Raw genomic sequence first — 20,155 nt, forward strand, 5'->3', positions numbered from 1 at the left:
ACTGGCCTTGGAAAGAAAGGCTTTCTATAGATTTGCATAAAGAAAAGAAAACACACTCTACGCCCTGAGATCAGTGCCGGCTGACAACGTTGCTACACGTGCACACACACAGGCAGAAAAGGCTGAGGAGATTCTGCACTGGTCAGAGGCTCTACACACACACATACACACAAACACACGTATACACACACCTTCACAGGAATGGCTCACAGAGTTCCCCAATGAGAATGCCGACTCTCGGAGGAAGGAAAGGTAAGGAACCAACACAATCAGGGAAAGAATCATACTTTTTCCCAACTCTGGGAAGTGTGTGTCTCCCCAGAACACATACTCACACAATACCTGTCTCACCTAGGAGTTTCCATTCTCAGGCTTACTTTTATGGAAGAGGCATCTCCAAAACTGACCCAGGAATATTTGATCCAGTGCACGGGAGGCACCTTAAACACCCTGTGGCACACTAGGGCTCACAGGGACTCAGAGGGACCGCAGTGCTTGCTTGGGTCACTGGTGTCCCAGTGCAACCCCAGTGAGCCCGCGCAAGCTTTCTTCTCTTTTCCATCGCCCCCTTCTGGGGCCTTAGGGCGTATCCCTCCATGTGGGAAGACTCGCTCATTTGCCCTCATGTGGATTTGTGTGCAGAAGTGGAAGGATGCCTCGGAGAACTATAGAATTCTCTTTCCCCACTGAGTCTCCAGCTTCCACTGGCTCTACAGCTGTGTCATGGGACTACCCAATGTACCCCCAAGTCAAGAGGGGTGGGGGTATCAAGGGAGCCCCAGGTCTCTTGTCTACTCAGTTCCTTTTTCTGACCAAACACACACATTTAATTTTCAATTCTTCCCATCTCAGGAGAGACTCAGGGGTTTTGGAGAGAGGTTAAGGTGGTGAGTGGGGAGAGAAAGGAGAGATGGAACTAAGAATGAACACTATTCCTGGGAGAGTCATCTATTCCCTCCTAGATCTGTACTGCCCAGCGTGGGATTCTTTGGTGGTTAACCCAGAGTTGAAATGGAGTAGAAAAGGACTGGCAGCAGCGTCAGTAGCGGAGCCTCCACAGAGGGTGAATTCCTCAGGCTCTTTGTCTCTCAGATTCGGGGTGTGTGTGTGTGTATGTGTGTGTGTGTGTGTGTGTGTGTGACACACACACACCCCTGAAACATTTATTTAAATAAAATTTTAAGAACTTCAGCCATCAGGCAAAGTGAGATCAGAGAACTCTGATTTCTAACCCGATGCCTCCAGTCTTTCTGTGTCTCAGGAGTGGAAAAAATATTATATATAAATAAAAATTGCTGCAGTAAAGATTTAATCTGAGATAACATTGTTTTAGGCTATATCGCTTTTTAAAAGTCTCTTAACCTGACAACTTAACGATCTCATTAACTCAGCCAGATAGGGAGATAGGCACAGACGGACGCGGCAGGGAAAACAAATTAGTGGCAGAGTCTACAGGGCTCCTGATTGCCTGGAAGACTGGGGTTCCCGAGAATGCTGGAGAATACAAGTGAGATTGGCTTAGAGGACTGGGGGCCCATGGGGTCCTAGCAGCCCGACCTCTTGCATAGGTTGGTGGAGAGGAAAAGGGAGCAGCTTGGGAATGCGGAGCTTGCAGCGGCCTCCCAGCAGGGCAGACTGAGGGGACCCCTTCCCAGCTCCAGCTCTGAACTGTCTGGAGGGATTTGGGACCCTCTGGGGGCAGTAGAGCCTCAGGGGCCTAAGATTAGCGCCCCACTGCCGCCACGCTGCCACCACCACGGCATCCAGTCGCCAGCTGGGACACCGCTTTCTCAGCACAGAGATCCAGCTCTGAGCTCTGACTATTAACGGAAGTGAACCCACTCACTTACTCCCAGGCCTTTTCAGTCGCTGATCACATCCTTCTCTCCCAAGCGTACTCATCTATTTGGGGCATCAGGATGGGAAAGAGTTTTCTTCTGTCTAGATCGTATCAACAATCTGAAAACCTCACGTAAAAAACTTACGTGGAGCAGAATATAAATTTGGGATCTATCCAGCTGGGGGTGTTCTCTCTACTCTTCCCCCTGCCCATTCTGGCTGAGTCAGGGCAACAGAGCCTACCCCAAGAGCCAGTGGATAGAAGGAGTTTCAGAAGGAATCTGAGCGATAAAATCAAGGCAAAAAAAAAAAAAGATTTTATTTTAAAAACAGGTTTGTGGTATTTTTTTCCTTTTTGCATTCAGTACACTGTCATTCAGACATCACAATACTATATACAGATACACAACATTTTTAAAAAGCCTGTTTTGGATGAACACTTCAAAAGAACACGCTTTTGTAATGCACCAGTGGGAAGGGAGAAGGTGAGCCCCCATCCCCCAGCACCAAGTTGGCCTTTGAGGAGGGAAATGTCAGGCAGCGTCTACGTTAGCTGGCTAATTGGGAGCCAGCTATCTTGGCCTCCTGGAAGAAAAACTGCTGTCCTCAGGACAATGAGTAAAAGTGAAAATGTGAGGCCTTCTCAGCTACTGCCTTGATGGAGAAGCAACTGGAGAGGGAATCTGCTGGGGGACCCGCTCTCCATCCCCTTGGAAGAGAAGCTTGTCCGTTCCCTAGAAAAAAGTTCTGCTTCTGTTAATGGCCTGACCCTCAGTCTCGCCACAGAGAGAGAAGGAGAGAAGACAGATTTAGCAGCATGGTGGGAGTTTCTGTCTTCCCTGGATTTCTGCATGTTGGTTGAGAAGCAGAACAGAGGAGGCCATGGGGGCAAAGGTGGCTCCTCAGAAACTCAGTTCCTTGGTCCAGGTGGGGGAGAAGGGTAGGTGTCTCCTCATCCAATTCCAGCTTTTGTTGAAACAGGAAAGAAAAAACCTAAGCGCTGTCTGTACTCCAATCACGATGCCAGGTCCCTAACACTTATCATTAATATTAATGTGACTTTTGAAATATGCACAGAAAAATCTTAACTGGGAAACCTTGCCTAACTGAAGAGTGCCAGAGGGACAGGGAACGGGAGGAAGGACTGGACGGAAAGTAGGAGCTCGCCAGGTCCTGCTCGGGGTCGCACCGTCAGGGGGGGTCATCTACCTGCCCGGGCAAAGGATGAGGCAAAAATGGGGTCATTCGGGGTTCCCCAACTCTGCTTTGGCTGGAATGATTGGGCTCTTGGCTGCCACTCGGCGCTCTGGCAAGGCGAGGGGCAACGGCCAGAGGGAGTGGAGGCAGGCTGCCTTCCTCCCACGCCCGCCCGGACCCACCTCCAAAGCCGCTGAGGCGGGGTAGGTGCCATCTGCATAGGGGTGAGGGTTGAGGATGGGGTGGGGAGTAGAGGGTGGCAGAGCACGCCCTTTGATACCCTCTGCCTCCCAGCGGAGTGGTTCCTCTTTCTGGCTAACATTAAATATTTGTCTGTACCCGAAAAGCGTCCTTCGGTGTGTTCGGATATGGTACAAATCGGCGACATAAATAGACGGGGCGGGCAGCTGGGTGGGCGGTCAGGTAGAGTGAAGATGAGGCGCTTTTGATTTGCTGACCACCTTCTTCTCTTTGACCCGCCGGTTCTGGAACCAGATGGTGACCTGGCGCTCCGAGAGGTTCGTGGTAGCCGAGATGCGCCGGCGCTTCTCTTTGGTGATGAACTTGCTGGCTGCGTACTCCTTCTCTAGCTCCTTCAGCTGCACCTTGGTGTAGGGCACGCGTTTCTTGCGCCCGCGGCGGTAGCTGTTGACCTCGGGCTGTAGGGGGACCACGTCTGGGGGGGAGAGAGAAGGCGGGCGGCAGGAAGTGAGTCACACGGTTGGACCCAGGACCCTGCGAGGGGCCTCAAGTCCGCGCGGCTGCGGAGGCGCAGGTTCCGGCAGGGACTCGAAGGGAGCTGACGGATTGTCCCCAAATCTTTTGCACCTCTGTTATTAGCAAGGCCTCGACTTAGGTGAGACCCTGGGGTATTGCCTCTGGCGCAAACTTTAAAGGAGGGGGCGCCCAAAACTCAGTAACCAAGATGAATGATATTTTAATGCAATGTTTTAAAATATATAAATGAATGCCCAGGAATCCATGATGAACAAAATATGAAAATTTTAAATAAATACGGGACCAGTATTACTGATTTTTCCTTTTGCCTCAGCTTCCAGTATGGCTCTACACAGCACTCCTTATTAGAATCCTTGTTCCCTTAGAGGGGTCCCTCCAAATTGCACCCTGGTCTGCTAGCCTGCAGGATCGCACGTATTCAGGAAAATCCCTCTTTCCTGCAGGTAGGTCATTTGGGCGTGGGTCAGTTTATACTCTGCCCCATTATCAGAGGAAGGTGTTCTTTTGTATGTTTGAGGGAGGGCATGGTGGGCAGGGAGACAGTTTCAGTGGGCACAGACCCCCAAGTGGGGCCTCTTGCCTTTGGTCACTGGCTCTGCACTAGGAATCTGAGGCCAGCACCGACAGCTAGAGAGAAGAAAAGTGGCCAGGTGAAGCCAGACTGCCTGGGAGCCAATCTCTAGGTGTCCAGTGTTGTGAGCCACTTAGTAACATCCAAGGTGGGAAGTCCTAGCACTGAGATATAGGGAATCAGGTCCCTAGAAGTGGAGGGTTCACACCCAGTTGTGTGCCCACCAGAGGAGACACCAAGAGAGCCCTTCTTCGGTTGAAACCGGCTGTTCACGTAAGTCTTCTATAAAAAGAAATCAGTGCCCTCCCATAAATGTCCACTCAGCAAAACAGCAAATCCTGCTCCCATGTGCTATCCCTGTCATTCCTCTGAGGCTGAAGGAGACTGTCCCCACCCCATGCGGGAACCCTAATCCTAAATACATTGTCATCCCACCACTAGTTCAATTTCTTCATGCTCTGAGAATGTCACAGGCACTACGTGTCACTTATATCCCCCCTTCCACTCCACCCTCACCTCTGTCAATAAAAAGATCGTAGCAACACTTTCAAGGGGAAGTGGGGAACTAGGGAAATTATCTGAGTAACTCACCCTTCAATTTTTAAAAACGTAATTGGCAGACTTCTTCATGCAGGATTTAATGAGTAGGACTGAATATTTGAGATTTCCCCTTCATCTTACTGCCCTTTGGAAGTGTAGACACAGTGTAGAATAAGGACACAAAGCTCTTTCTGAAATGCTTGTTCTCACTGCCCCCCCACCCCGCCCTCATGAAACACCTTCCTTATACCCATTCTCATTGGGTCTGCTCTCTCTCAGGGACCCTTGTCTACACAGGATGGGGAGAGAAGAGGTCACCATCAAATGCAGGGGGGGAATAAAGTACGCAGAAAGAATATGGGAGAGAGGGGGTTCCAATGGCCTGGTTTGGCTGTCTTCACGATGACAATTTTTCAGGAAAATTGTTGGACTTGTCACTTTTCTCTGCCTATATAGGAATAGGCCAAGTTTTTTTTTTTTAATCTGCAAAACAAAACAACTTCACTTTAGCAGAGCAGATCCTTTATGTTAAAAAGGATTTTTTTTTTTTTTGCACAAGATAAATTTTAAAAGTCTCACAGCTCTTAAATGTGTCTTACTCTTACAGATGTAACTATGATTTGAGAAACTGATGATTCTGGAATAGGAGTAAAACAGAGAGGGTCAGTAATGATACTGTGAGGCTTTTTTTTTTTAATCCTCGGAACATTTTTTCCAGCCTTATTTTATTAAACCCATTTTACAAGATAAGGAATCTGAGGCTCAGAGTAGGTAAAAGAGCCAGATTTTAGGACTCAACATATGACACAGTAAGTTCTAAAATGGAAACAGACCACTTTGTACAATTTAGCTTTAAAATACCTCATTTTTCCTGGAGAGCAAATGGGATAAAAGTGGGTTTGGGTTCCTGAATTAACCAGATAATTGTCCCTGATTTTTTTAAACTTCACTTTCTGGAAACGCTCACAATTATCTACCCAATTTTGGGTCTCCTAAACCCCAACTATAAATTTCCAATGGGGCTGAATCAACAAACCCTAAAAAAGCAGTTTAAAAAAAGCAGATAACTGGTCTAAATTGGTTATTTTTCTCTACAGAATGCCAAGAGTTGATTTGGCCAAGTTTTTCATGGATCAGACCTAACGGCTGGTTGTTTTGGCCAACTGGGGAAATACCTTCAGTCTTGCCTTCTGAAAGAAGCCCCCTTTCATTGTCTGCTGTCTTGTCTGGAAAGGAAGTGGGATCTGCAGATGTGGAAACATCTGGAAGCTTAGGCCTCGAGTTGTGTCTATGTTGCCTAAAGTAAGTAGAGGACTTGGTGATTAATTTTACAATGAACCTTTCCCTAATCTCCCTTCAGAGCGTGTGGGCGTGCACGCGCGCGCACACACACACACACACACACACACACACACACACAGCACTTCATACCTGGGAACCTAATAGACACTTTTGAGGAGCAGATAAAAATCAGATCAATGCTCAGCCATAGCTCTCTCTTGGGGTCCTGTGTACATGTTCCTACTGCCCACTGGCTCTTGACCCACCCACTCCCAAAACAGGGCTCTGGTCCTCCGAAGAGGACCTTGTTCAGCTAGAAATCCTAGCCACTCTCCTCAAGCAAATTCCAAAGACTTGTCAGTAGAGACTTCCAGTATGGCCCAAAGAGCCCATTATCTCCTTCTCTCTCTTACTGTCTCCTCCTATCCTATCTGTCTCTGTCTCTCCCTGTCTCCCCCACCCCGCCCCCCTCCTCTCTGCTTCTCTCTTGGAATTCCTGCTGATTCTCTCTTGGAATTTCTGCCTCTCTCTGTCAAAATTAAAAACTGTCTACACGCACTATAGGAAGAAAAAAAAAAAAAAAGCAAAGAAGCAAGGGTCTAGATAATTGGGTGAAGGAAGAAGCCACAACTCATCTGGGCCCTAATTATCTGGATCTTTCTGAACAATTGCCTTCATCTCCCACACCAGCCCAGACTGCCATAGATGTGGTCTCTCAGAGCCAGAGGCACTGAAAAGAGACAGTAGTGTTTATACCTAGATGCTGGCGAACAAACCATAATTGCATAGACAGAGTTATCTGGAAATCTCACTACTTTAAAGGAGCTCTGTGTGGGTAGAAAGATGGAGGGTGTCTGAGCATAATTTCTTATTCATCTATCTGCCTTTTGCCTGGACCTCTGCACTCACTGAGATACACCAGCCCGATTCTATTTCCACACCGGGAGTGTGTGAGCACATAGCTGTTGAGATACACTGGGTTTTTATATCCACTTCCATGCCATAATTTGCAAGTGTATTAAATCTCAGTTGGGCTATATATTTTTTTATGTCAAAGATATTTTCCTCTAGGAGGCTGTGATAAAAAAGTGCTTACTTTTAGTTTTTTTTTTTTCTGGGAATCTTTAAGATGTTTATTTTGCTCAAAGATATTTCTGAGCATCTCTCCAATCTCTCACTCCCACCTTGCTCCACATGCATACACAGCAATGCCAGAGCAGCTCCCTCTCATCCCCTCTACACACTAAACCCACCGCCCACTGCTCTAGACTTGTGCCTCTGCCCACAGCGGGCTTGGTGGGCATCTGCCCCTCTGCCCTTCAGCCCCTTAGCATGGCCTGTTGGCTACTGATGCTCCAGGAATTCCTGCTAAACCCCCATCTCCTAAGCAGCTTCCAATCTGGGTGGGATGGGAAATTAAAGGGCCATATCTCCACAACACATTATTGTACACCTACATGTGAGTTGCCTATCTTCTAGAAAAGTGTTATTATGTGTTTCATATTAGGTGGTTAATAACAGAAATCATATTATATAAAAATATAGTCAATGCAGAGTAGGTAACGCATGACACCATGTACTAAAATTCTATCAACCTAAATCTTCTGGCAGCCAGAAATTGGGTGTCTAGTGTGGGTCCCACCTTGGTCAGTTGTGTTATACTAAGTCATCTTATAATATTTATAAGAATGTTATTTGCTACACTTTTTAATATCATTCAGTAATTTTTTTTAAACCATCTGTCCTTGCCCCAATCCCGGATGCAGAGGAATTTCAGGCCCACCCTTAGGAGGTCTTCAGGTCTACACTTCCCAATGAAAATGTCCCTGGGTCCACATGTAGAGTTGGAGGGGGGGGGGGGCTCTGGGCAGTGTGGGGAGCCATATATGGCTGTTCGGGGCCCCCAGGACCCCTGTAGGCATCAGAACGGAGCCAGTCAGCCCTCTCCCACTGAGCTCTGCTCATATATAGCAAGAGCAGACTCAAGCTCTGGATTCACTAGACCCTGAATCCTGATTTCTCAGCACAAAGCTGAATACGAAGCTCCTGATGTGGTTTTGAGAAACCTGGAACTGGTCTTTTCCCCTGTGGAGTATGGGGCGGGGGGTGGTTTGCAGGATCCCTTCCTGTTCAGAGATAGCCTCAATTGGAAAGGGAACAGAACACCAGTAAATTCCAATCCCCCACCGCATATGGAGCCAGACAATACAGAGGGGTCCCCCGCCTGGGCCTGGACCTCAGATCCTTCCAAAGCAGGTCTCCCCCCCACCCTCATCCTCACTCCCCTCTAAGAGAAAGAGACACCCCCCTGTGTCTAAGGCATGGGTAACTCTCTTTCTCCCCCGCATTTGGGGGAGTTGGTAGTGCGAACACCCACAGGATTTGAGCTCAGTACACCAGAGAGGCAAAGAATTTTATAATCCAGGAGAGGGATGTGAATTCCCTTTTCTCCACACCCTCTCCAGAGATTTTAGCTCTCTTGTTCCTTTAACAATCAGGAAATTCGTGGCCAAATTCTTAAAATAAATCAAGAAAAGAAAAAAGAAAACATCCTACATTTCTGTAGATCCTGGCAAATTAGACCCCTGTTTAAAAACAACAACAAAAACTGTCCAGTGCCTGCAGTGCCTGAATGATCTTGGACATTCAGGCAAACAAAATGTTTGGGGGTTCTAATTTTTTTCCCCAATTAATCGGTGGGTTGAGCGTTTTGTCCTAGTGGTTTTGGATTCCAAGGCACCCAAGGCCCACCCCACCCCTCATTCCTGGCCGGAAGCGGGCTTAGGAGGCCGAGAGCCGCGCGTGAGACTGGAGCCCGCTGGGGGAGGAGGAGACAAGCTCCCGACTGGAGCGGAGCCGGCGGCCGGGCGCTCGGGCGCCTGTGATTGCTTCACTCTCCGCCCGGCAGCTCCGGGGAACGTGTCGGAGCAGATTTCTTCCCTGGCGCATTCCTCAGCGCAGCTCGCCCGGCCGGCTCCATCGGCAGCCCAGCAGAGCCGGCGCGCTGGGGCCAGACGGCGGGGGTGGCTGGGGCGCGGAGCCCCGGGGCAGGAGGGGCTGGGACGGGTCCCTGGCGGCGGCGGCGGCGGCGGCGCTCGGGCCCCTTCCTTACCTGGAAAGGGAGACTTCCAGAGGTGGGCGGACTGAGACTGCTCCTTGGAGCAGTACACCTGACTGTCCCAGCCGTTGGAGAGAGCCCAGTGCTGGTAGCCTTCGACGGGGATGAGCGCGTCGTGACGCGGCTCCGGGTGCCCGCTGATCCCAGGCACCACAGACACGTCCAGGTAGCCGGGCATCGCCTGGTAGGAGCTGGCGAAGCTGGGATAGAAGGCGAACTCCTTGGCCCTGGAGGACAGGTCGTCACCCGGCAGGGCGCCCGACGGCTCGGGGTACTTATCGCCCGGGTGGTAGGCGCAAGGCTTTTGCTGCAGGTTCACGTTGTGCGACAGGCGGCAGCCGTAGTAGCTGCCACCGAAAGGATAGCCATAGCCCAGGGTGGCGCTGGACGAGGTGGGGGGCGCCGGCGGCGGGGCGCATTGGCGCGCCGCCTCCGGGGCCGGGATGTCCGTGTAGACGGCGCCCTGAGGGGCGCCCAGGGGAGCCGGCGGGCGGCCCAGCACGGGGTGCGGAAGCAGGTCGCGGCAGTGGCTGGCCGGGCAGCTGCTGCCCAGCCCGTCCATGCTCGGGGCTTTGCCGGGGCTCGCTCCGCTGCAGCCACCCCCCGCGCCGCCCGCGCCGCCGCCTCCCCCGCCGCCGCCGCCGCCGCTGCCGCTCTCCGCCGCGCTGTCCTCATAGACGTACATAAGGCTCTCCGGCCAGCGAGGATGCAGGAGCAGCGAAGTCGTCATGACATGATCTGCTCGAGCTTTTTAAAAACTCCACTTGCCAGAGGCTGCGAGCTGGGGAGACACCTCGCTCCCTTTTCCCCTCCCCCATCCCTCCTCCCTTCTCTCTCTACCCCTCCCCTCCTCGTCCTGGGGCTTCCACCTCCCTCCCTACATGTCCTCTACGCATGCGGGGACATTTCATTAAGAAATCACCCGCTCCCGCCAGCCTCCCCTCTGCAACCCTCCCGCGCCCACGTGACGCCACCCGTGCACGTGATGCCTTGGCCGGGTCTTCTGGGGTTCCCACCCCTAGAGGTGGGGCGGGGCGAAAGGGAAGAGGTCTCTGCTGATTGGCTCTCAGGAGGGGAAAAGAGGAGGGAGCTGGGAGATTTAAAGGGACAGGGCAACGCCCCCTGGCCGGCCTCGGGGAGGGAGAATGAGGAGGGGGAGGCTGAATTTGGCCGACGCAAAGGGGTCTGGCAAGACCAGGACTTTTCCTGGGAGCCTCCCACTAGGCTTAGGAGACGTGTGGGGGAGACTGATTCCTACCCCAAAAGATTGCTGACTGGATTGGGGCTTGGAGCTAAGGGTCAGGGAGACACCGTATTTTTTTTTTCTTAATAAATAAAAAAACTGGAAAGCAGGCGGAAGCGCAGCGGCAGGGCGTGGGGAGCCCTGGGTCTGGCCTTGGCTGACTCCCTGGGAGCTCCGGCTGGAAAGAACCCGACACCGAGCAGCAAGACTTTGATGCCGGGATTGTGTTTCCATTTCCGACTTTCAGCCACTTTCCCCAAAGCCCCATTTGTCTAAGAGGGACCCTCTCTAGGCTCGTTGCCCGCAGGTCTTCCTCCAGCGGAGCAGAGAAGGCTAGGAGGATGTAATAGCCCCCAAACACAAACATCATCACACGAAGGGCGGGATGCTCTCAACGAAAAATTGAGATAGAATAAAGAAGAGAAATGGGGGCAATAGAATAGAGGGGTATTTCAACATACAATAGAAATTAAAAGACTCGGAGTGAGATTTTTCAAAGAAAAGGGGGAGGAGGAGCAGGGATTCGGTCTAGGAAAGCTGAAAAGCTCTTCATGCGAACAAGAAGAGCACGCGCTCTCAGATCCATGTACAAAAGGAAACGTGGGACGAGGGAGAGTCGGCAGCGCTGCCCCTTTGGAGGGACATTTCCCAGGCGCTACTCTGGGAGACCCCAGGAGGCCCGATCCGAGCCCGGCGGATCCGCCTCCGCCCTCGGCCGCCTGGGTTGAGCCGGCCATAGGCTGAGGGGCCAGGCAGAGCCGGGATCAACGCAGTTCCCAGCTGGATAACCCCAACTTTAGCTCCCATAGCATCCCCTCCTTTTAACGTGAAGTGTTTCGATGCTTTGAAACTACCCAATCTTTTCAAAGAAAAAATTAACACCAACTTACTAATTTTCTAAAAAAGCCCCCCTCTCCTCTCTTCCCAGTCTCCAGACTTGTCGGGCTTCCTGTGCTCAGTTTGGTGCCTCAGTAGAGGCACCCCTTTCCAGAGAGCATCTCCGTGGGATTGAGCCAAGTTCCCTTTCAGCACAGGGCCTTCCTGAGGAGAAGAGGTAATAAAGAGAGAGAGAAAAAAGGGGAGAGGGGCTACAGCATCTCCCTCTTTCCTGCCTCTGCCAAAGATTTTAAATGCTGGGTGCTCCTGTCCAGACCACGGCCAGGAAATAGCCTCGGGCTAAGCCGAACCCGCTGGATCCCTTCAGCTTGAGAGCAAATGGCCAGGTCTGTACTGAGATCTGGCCCACGGGCTGCCTCCCTTCTACCGGTAGGGGCAAAGTGGTGTTGGACGATGGAGAGCGCCCTGGCGTGGGTGACTTAGGATAAGAGACGCAATCTTTATCAGAGTGCTCTTCATTCGGAAGGGTCACCTCAGAGTTCCAGAAAGCAGGCTTTGGGCTGGGCTGGCAGTAGGAGGAAAAATATATCAGGAAGCTTGGAACATGAGCAGGCTAGCTTGAGTGTGTGTTGAGGGCGATGATGGTGGAAGGAGGAGAGAGGAGTGGAGGGGAAGGTGGGTCTTGCTGGGAGCCGGCTCTTGGCTAGGAAACTGCCTTCTCTGCCTCCGGAGTCCCAAGGTCAAGGTAAAAGGAGGAAAGCAAACATGGCCTGGCTAGTCTAGACTGGGTCGTGTGACCTTGGCCCCCCGCGTCTGCCTGCGGCCTGCCTGGTGGGGGTAGGTGGGTGGAGAGGTCTGCCGTTTTTTTCCCTCCGCAGGTGTAGGGGTGGTGCGGAGGCCCTAGCTTCCCCTCCTGTGCAGTGCGGGGTCCGGTTCCGCGTGGAGAACCCGGAGCGACGTGGACCGGGCTGAGTGGGGCAGCCGGGCGAAACAAAGGGCCTGAAATGGCCACCCCGTTCCTGGGGCTCCCTCCCGGGTCCGGGAATGGTCTAGCTCAACGCCAGATGCGTCTTCACGGGCCAGAACCCAAAGACGGGTCCCCCAGCCTTTGGGAGTAAGGGGCAGAACAGCAGAAAGGCTCTGGGTGCAGGCGGCCCAGCAATAAATAAAATCAATAGTATGTTCTTTTCCAGATTTATATAAGGGCATTAACTATTCCTATTGCAATGAGATATAGATTTAACCCAGCAATTTTACAATTCCATTTATTAGGGGCTTTATGCGGCCAAAATTTAGCGACGAGCGGAAAGAGAGGGAAAAGTTCCCTTCGTCAAGAAGACCAGCCGAAGAAGATGTAGGCCCCCCAGAGACCTGAGAGAGTGGGAAGGCTGGAGGCAAAAGTTCAGGACTCAGGGCGTTGAAAGCGCCAGAGAAGGGTCCGCATGCTCTGAACGATTTCCCACTCTTTCGCTGGGTTCCCCAAGACCTTCCGCGCCTGAAACTGCCGACTCCAAGACTGGGGCGCACCCGGAGCAGGGAGGGAGGCGACGAGGCGAGAGCCTGCGGCCGGGCGCCTCAAAGTAGAGCCTTGTTGGTTAATTAACTTTAAGCCTGGGGTCGCTTCTTCCTCCTCCCCCGAAAAAAAAGATGTGGATCTCGCTGAGACGCAAATAAAACCAAATTAAACACTCCAGGAGAATATGCACTACTGGAAACATAGTAATTACATCGAAGCGATGAGGCGATCCCGCCCTAGAAAGCCAGGCGCTGAAACCCTCGGCTTCGGCGCTCACCCCCCGCCGCTGAGCCACACCTCGCCCTGCCGGGGGCTTCGCGGGTGGGCCGATGGAGCTGGACTGCGGACCTGGTTGAGAGGAAATCGGGAGGAATGAATAGGAATGTGACCCTTCGGTCTCTAGCTGTGATGATGTTGGTGTGTGCGGGAAAGGACGGAGCATTTCAGCACACTAAAGGAAAATGGAAAACGGCCCCTCTAGCCCCGTGAGAAGCCCCGGGCTGCGCTCTCCGCTCTTTTTTCAAAGGGACATTTGTAATGGCGAGGCCACGGGAGCCGCTCTGCCCTCAGCTTCCTCTATGGACTGAGTTCCCCGCTAAGTTCAACTCTGAAATTCTTGTTTTCAAAGACTCCAGTATATAAAGGAGATATTCAATGTGCCGTCTCACTGGAAGTGTGTGTGTGTGTGTGTGTGTGTGTGTGTGTGTGTGTGTGTTTGCACGGTATACGTGTGCACACGACCGGCCTGTGGGTCTGTGACTGTGGGCAGGCTCCATGCACTGTTCCAGCACATGCCCTTGTGGATACAGCCCAAGTGTATTCATGAAAATATCCAGCCCTCGCCGAAATCCTCTCTATGCAAATAAAGATCTCTGCTGGTCTGTTTATTTCTCTGGATACACACTTGATTTATATGCTCATCCTGTTCTCTACTTAGACATCCCCAGGAAAATGAAGAGGCAGATGTCTGTGTCTTTCTAAAGTTGAGGGGTGAAATTCCTGGCCCGCCGTGTTAGAGACCAAGTCGGTGGGGTAAGCTAGCAGCATTTGCAGCAGGAGTTGCTGTATACACTCGAGGGCTGGGTGAAGCTTGAATTCCAGGCGAGGGAGAAGGGGATGAGAGAAATGAGGTTGGTGTGCCCCTTATTCAGTGCCCAGATTGCCTTCTTTGGAAAGCAAGCATAAGTTGATTTCCCTTCCTCCCCCTCTTTCCTCTGTTTCCTCCATATTGCCCAGGAAAAAAAAAAAAAAGAGCTTGAAGCTCTGAAGCTCCTGCCCCCACCCCCGCCCCCCGCTTTTTTTTTTATGGGAGAAATTCCAGTTTAAAAAAAGGAGGGGGTGGGTTGAGGCTGCAGGAGAACAAAGAGCCTTACCACCATGGGGTCTGGATTCTCGCCCAGACTTGGGGCCTTGGTGGGCGGGCATAGAGTTTGGGGGGCCCTTTCCTGTCCAGGATACAGGCTGCAGGCAGGATGGAAGAGATTTGTGGAGGATTGAGGATGTAGGCCTTGAGCTATCTAGGAAAGAAAGGGATGTTTGGGATAGAGAGGTCACTTACAGGAAGGGTTGGGAGTTCCGGGGTGGGGGGGTGGAACTATGAGAGAGCCCCCTGGGAGTGTGACTGAGCTGGGAGAGCCTTACACACTCAGAGGAGATTAATTCCTGTTGGGTCACAAAGGGTGATACTGGTGGGGAAGGAAAGAAAAGTGGCTGATCCTGGGGCTCCCTGGCCCTGCCCAGTCCCCTCCTCCCTCTTTTCCCTCCAGCTCCCTTGGCTCTAAGAGGTTGGGGGCGGCCCAAGGAGTGTACAGATGCCACTCCCAGGCTCCTGGACCCCTCTGGAACCTGCTCCACTTTAATCTCTCCACCCCCACAGTGTGGACTCAGAGGAGAGCCACCCAGGCCTCTCCTCCCGGTCTGAGACTCACCTCCTGGACAGCAGCTGCCACCCTGGCATCTTCCACCTATATTGTTCTTCCTCCTTGGGCCCCCAGCTTGAGGAAGATGGGACCAGGATGGGCTGAGGCACCGCTTTGCTCCTAATTTCAGAGTTTTCTGCTGTCAAACCCAAACTTGCCTTCCTCCAGGCCCTATTCACTTCCCTCTCCTAGACATCAGGGAAATCCACTCTCTTCTGCTGTCAGTTTAGGATGGCAGTGTTGGCTGAGGGTTTGGGAAGTCCCATCAAACTTCCCTCTATGGTTCTGCAGGGATCCACTCGAGGGTCGGGGTTTAGGCTGCCATCACCAATCTTTTCCTGGATTCTCCTCCAGCCTGCCCCCAATCACACCTGTGGTGCTCTGTGTTTGAGTGGGGAGATCAGGTAGCTGCTTCCATGGGGAAGTCTCAGGAAGCCTCCTCCAGTGGCCTCCAGTGGCCCTACCTCGGCCCTCATTCTTCCATCGCTTCCATCACTGTCCTCTCCGCCCTGCCAAGCTCCTCACAGAGACCCTTCCCAACCCTCCTCATCCTCTCCTTCCCCAGACCCATCCCCTTTCTAATCCTCATCCCTCCTACTCCCTTTTCTTTTTCAGCAGCATCTCAGCCAGTCACTTGCCCTCTCCCCACCCCCAATGACAGAAGTTCCAGAAATAAACACAGAGTTAAGAAATTAACAAAATATATCTCTCGGCTTCTTGCCTCCCCAGAGCCCCTACACTTACCCCATCCCTGCAGTGGGAGAGGGCCCTCTGTTCCCCTCCCCTCACCCCAGACACCTCCTCCTTTTAGGAAGTCCTTCAAAAACAGACAAATAAAATCTCTCCTGGTTTTAGGGCCTGTCTGAGAGGGAAGTCCAAGTTCATTTTCAAGTTAGACAAGGGAGTTGAGGGGGGTTGGGGAAGAGGTGGAGGAGTGTTTGCAGGGGGCTGGATTTGGCTTCCTTTCAGAGATCTAACAACGGGCCCTTTTGGTCAGAAAGCCAACAAACCGAATGCTTGGAAAAGGTATTTATCACTTTCAATCATTTCCTCCATCTTTTACAGTTTAAATTTGCTGCTCCTAGAAATGAGACAGATCAATCTCTTCTCTTCTCTTCCTTTCCCTTCCCTTCCCTTCCCTTGCCTTGCCGTCCCTTGCCTTCCCTTCCTTCCTTTCTCTCTCCCTCTCCCTCTCCCTCTCCCTCTCTCCCTCTCCCTCTCCCTCTCCCTCTCCCTCTCCCTCTCCCTCTCCCTCTCCCTCTCCCTCTCCCTCTCCCTCTCCCTCATCCCTCTCCCTCTCCCTGTCCCTCTCTCTCTCTCTCTCTCTCTTTCTGTGTGTCTCTTTAGGATTTCCAGTTACTTTAAAAGAAGATAATGGAAAATAACATTTTTCTCAGAAGGGGTTGTAGACCTCAATACAGCATTCTTCTAGATCAAAATGGACTGTTTACCTTATATATCCTTTTAAATAAGAATGACTAAATATAAAAGACATAGCTGAAGCACTGGACATTTCATCTCTAACTAGGTGAAATACTGCCCTCAATTCCACCATGATGCTGAGACCTGGAGTTTAGTGGGTCCTCAGAGGCAGATGGTAGAGGATGTAAGTATATTTCATTATGAGGAAGGAGAAAAATTATACCCTAAATGGATTACAGCCTAGTTCTCCCCATGACCAGATACCCTCAGAAGTCACAGCAGAAGATACATTCTAATCATTCTAATTTGAAAATAATTGAGCTTGACACCAGAAATTAAGGGACCTTCAAAAGATGCCTTACCAAAAGAAAGAAAATTTAATTTTCCTATCTCCAAAAAGAGGGAAATGAAAACCTAAGACTCAACTAAAGGGCGAGAACCCCTCTTTGCTCAAATAGCCAACCTTGCTTGGGATCTATGGAGCAAAAATGCAGGAAGGAGCTTGAATGTCTGGGTACTTGGGACAAGATTCCTGCTGGTGGCAACTAATTCCACCTTCCTAAAAAGATATAATTTGGTGAAATATTAGTTACTGGAGGGAAACTATCCCTATGATATCCTTATGGAGGGGGCTGCTAGATTTTCTCTCCCTCACTGTCTCTTCCCTCTCACCCATATTTATCCTTCTCTAGGGAGTATTTAGAAGAATTTTTTCTCTTGGTTGTGGTGTTGTTTTATACATACATGAAGCAAAGTCGATGAAATCTAAAGAACTAGAAAGGAAGATGGGGACATCCGTTTTCTCTCCTCGCAAAGATGGCTGCACTCACTTGCATAGTCAGAGAAAATTTAACTCAGATAACAAGAAATATCTTTCAAGGTATAGAGACCACCTCAGACTTCGTGCACTTGATGGCCTTCAGCATTTCTGGGGAGCGTGACTGTTGAGTCCTGGTTTTTGAACACTACTGGATAGTACACGGGCTGGGGGAACATGTCTTGTGATGGGTGTGCATTGTGCTAGCATGGAGACATTTACAGGTTGGTCATGACAGGGGTGCTGGTGAGGGCAGGCTGATGATGGTGAAAGAAAAGGAAATACAGTGAGGATTTGAGCTTGGGGAAGACCCCTCGAATTCTCCAACTCCAGCTCTCTGCAGTGGGGGCCTTCTCTCCTTCAGCTGAGCCACCATGAGCAGAATGGGAAAAAAGGCCATCCTCACGTTTCTGCAGAGATGCTATTCCTAACGTATTAAGGAAATCTTATGCAATTCCTCTCCTACTCTGAGGCCTTAGGAAAACCTCTTTCTGCTAGAATCTGCATTTGTGATTTGAAGCACTTTAACTCTGTTTTCGGTGCTTGGTTTATTAATGAATATCTCTCCGAAGAAGTAATGCGGATTTATTTCTCTCATCTATTATAGACCTATCATCTCTAGACAAATAAGTATATAATATATGCTTTGTTCGGTGTTAAGGGAACTTTAGATAAATATTAACGTAAGATACGTGCCCTCAGATACCCACCTCCATCTAATTAGGTAATCTTTGTAAAAAATTTAAAAATATTTCCCTTGAATATGAAACATAGTCATGTTTAAATTAAAAACAAATTAAAGCCTTTATTGTCTTTATGCCATTGCTGAGATGTGTGTGTGCGGTTTGGTGGACCTATGGTTTTGTGGATAAAGATATATGTTGACACAGACACACAGGTTTGTTAATCCACCTCCACCAGTGTTTTCTCTGATGCAGAAAGCTATCAAGCAGACATGGTATTCAGGCATATGTAAGGCAGAAATTCTTTTTTATTACCGATTTTGTTAAAAATCTTATATTTAAGAGAGAATAAAGACACCATGTCTGAGGATATCCAGGAACGACATTGCAGTACATAATTCTCAGACCCATTTCCCCTCAGCCATAATTAGCGGAATTATGCGCCTGCCAGAAACCAAATTGCCGTCTCGTCAAATCTGGCAGAATCCTGGCGTTGGCACTGTTCTTTCAGCGCAATTCTTTTCTCTGCACAGATTTTTGGGAGATTCGGGTCACTTCCGGAGCCTGGATGGCGAGTCCCCTCAGCCAGAGCAGTCAGCGGCCGCCTGGCTCCGCCGGGAACACGGCGCCAGCATCTAATTCCTTTCTCTTTTCTTTCTGGTTTGATCCCAGGACTTCGAGAGTTCTTTCGTTAATTATAACAGGCTGATTTTTAGGGGGGGGGGGTTGGTGGTTTTTTTTGGTTTTGGTTTGTTTATTTGTTTGTTTGTTTTTCCATGTAGTAATTATTTAGTATTGGATTTCACTAACTTCGACTAAACTGAAGCTTGGCGAAAGCCGCTTGCACGCAGGACAACCAATGGCCGACACGGGAGGACAGCGGGACGAGGGCCCGCGCTGGGAAGCGCCTGCTCCGCTCCCGCGGCGCCCGAGCAGAACCGGCGAGCCAGGCACAATCACACCCGTAATCCTCACTGATGCACTTGCGTGCGCTCTATGGGCACTGATAGCTGAGCACACAGGTGGGTACTTTTCTTTGTGGGGCAGAGCACACTCTAATGAGATCCCGGAGAGCTCTGGGCATGTGGGAGGCGCGAGCCGGCGCGGGTGCCCGGGCATTCAAGGACATGCTGCTGCCAACCGATCCGGAGGTTTTGCAAGTTAGTACCCTGTGCCTCCGGGGGTTCCGGTGCTTATCTACAGGGACACATCCTAACTGCGGATTTTTTGTTGCTAACCACCACTGCCAAGACCAAGAATCAGCCAGCTTTCCCTTCCTTCTCTGTCTGTCTGCTTGTTCCTGTGGAAAGGGTACTTCTCAAATGGGGAAACCCTCCCCCTATTTTGTTTCTTATGCCCAGTCTTCGGATAGAGAAGTGGTGTGTGTGTGTGTGTGTGTGTGTGTGTGTGTGTGTGTTTAATCATACACTGACAAAGATTTCTCAAAAAAAAATAGTTGAGAGAATCCCTGGTTCAAAAAAAAAAAAACAGTGTGGAGAAGTGGATGGGTAGATGGGTGGGTGGAAGGGCTGCAGGCCAGAGGCAGGGAAGCCATGAGAACAGACTTCTGTAAAGCTGGCTAAATCTCAGTTGGTGAAAGTGTAAAGGAGGAAAGCAAATTATTCAGATGTTAGGGATCTCAGTATTAAATTCTGGGTGGCTATGTTTTTGTTGCCATTTGCTCCTATAGTACATATGAAGTGGCATAGTCATGTTTCATATAGAAACTCATGATGACAATATCCCCATACAGTTGGGTATGCTTCAGTTATACTTCTAAACATGGTGCACTGTAGGTCTACCAGTTTCCGATATTAAGTTTTTCCTTTAAAATACTTCGTACTTTAAGTAGCAGGGACAGGCTCATAAACAGTGGTGAATTTCTCTTTTCAAACATTGCAAGAAAAGCAGGCTCACTGCCTTTTAAAGTTTAGCCCCACCCTTGAAAAGAAAAGTTTCCCAAATGTGATTTGTCCTAGGAAGAAGAAAGCCCAATCCCATCCCTTCTCCCCTCAAGATGACTGCTCACTTAGGGTTCTGGCCTCTGGGTGCAGACAGAAGAGTGCCTCTTGCAAGGTCCAGAGACATCCCTCCTCTCTCCATGTTGGCCTCTCAAGGCTCACTCCTTAGGATCTGAACCCGGCAGGGATCTCTCAGATGCTCTGCCCAGCTCGGAATAGGGATCTGAATGTGTCAGTTGAAGTCAAGTGGAGTGACGCCCCAAATCCACTCTGCAAGGGCATATTCAGCCTAAGAATTATGTGGAAGGGGCTGGTCCTCGCCCAGCTTTGATCATCCTGGAAAAAATACCTGGAGGGCCGGGAAATATGTTTTCCATCGACATAAGGAGAAAACCCGTGTTTTCTTTCTCTCTAGCTCTCTCTCCATATATATGCACTTTGATAACTATATCTAGTTCTATGCCTTTTATTGC

The 20,155-nt window shown here is 50.4% G+C and overlaps 1 protein-coding gene across 1 annotated transcript; it reads right to left on the minus strand.

Annotated features, from left to right (window-relative positions):
• Window positions 1–2,135: 2,135 nt before the first annotated feature.
• HOXC13 (homeobox C13) lies at window positions 2,136–10,053 on the minus strand. Its single transcript, XM_065887264.1, has 2 exons — window positions 9,279–10,053; window positions 2,136–3,712 (listed from the first exon to the last, which is right to left on the minus strand). Exons 1-2 carry the CDS (start codon window positions 10,012–10,014, stop codon window positions 3,456–3,458), a joined length of 993 nt encoding a protein of 330 aa, XP_065743336.1. The 5' UTR covers window positions 10,015–10,053; the 3' UTR covers window positions 2,136–3,455.
• Between the last annotated feature and the right edge of the window lie 10,102 nt (window positions 10,054–20,155).

Source organism: Phocoena phocoena, chromosome 11, assembly GCF_963924675.1.
Source record: "Phocoena phocoena chromosome 11, mPhoPho1.1, whole genome shotgun sequence".
Classification (NCBI taxonomy): domain Eukaryota; kingdom Metazoa; phylum Chordata; class Mammalia; order Artiodactyla; family Phocoenidae; genus Phocoena; species Phocoena phocoena.

Excerpts from the sequence above, each read along its gene's own strand:
- HOXC13 (XM_065887264.1), bottom strand. The coding sequence starts at position 10,014 with ATGACGACTTCGCTGCTCCTGCATCCTCGCTGGCCGGAGAGCCTTATG. Across the intron at positions 3,713-9,278 it reads CTGGAAGTCTCCCTTTCCAG|ACGTGGTCCCCCTACAGCCC; the intron begins GTAAGGAAGGGG and ends TCTCCCCCCCAG.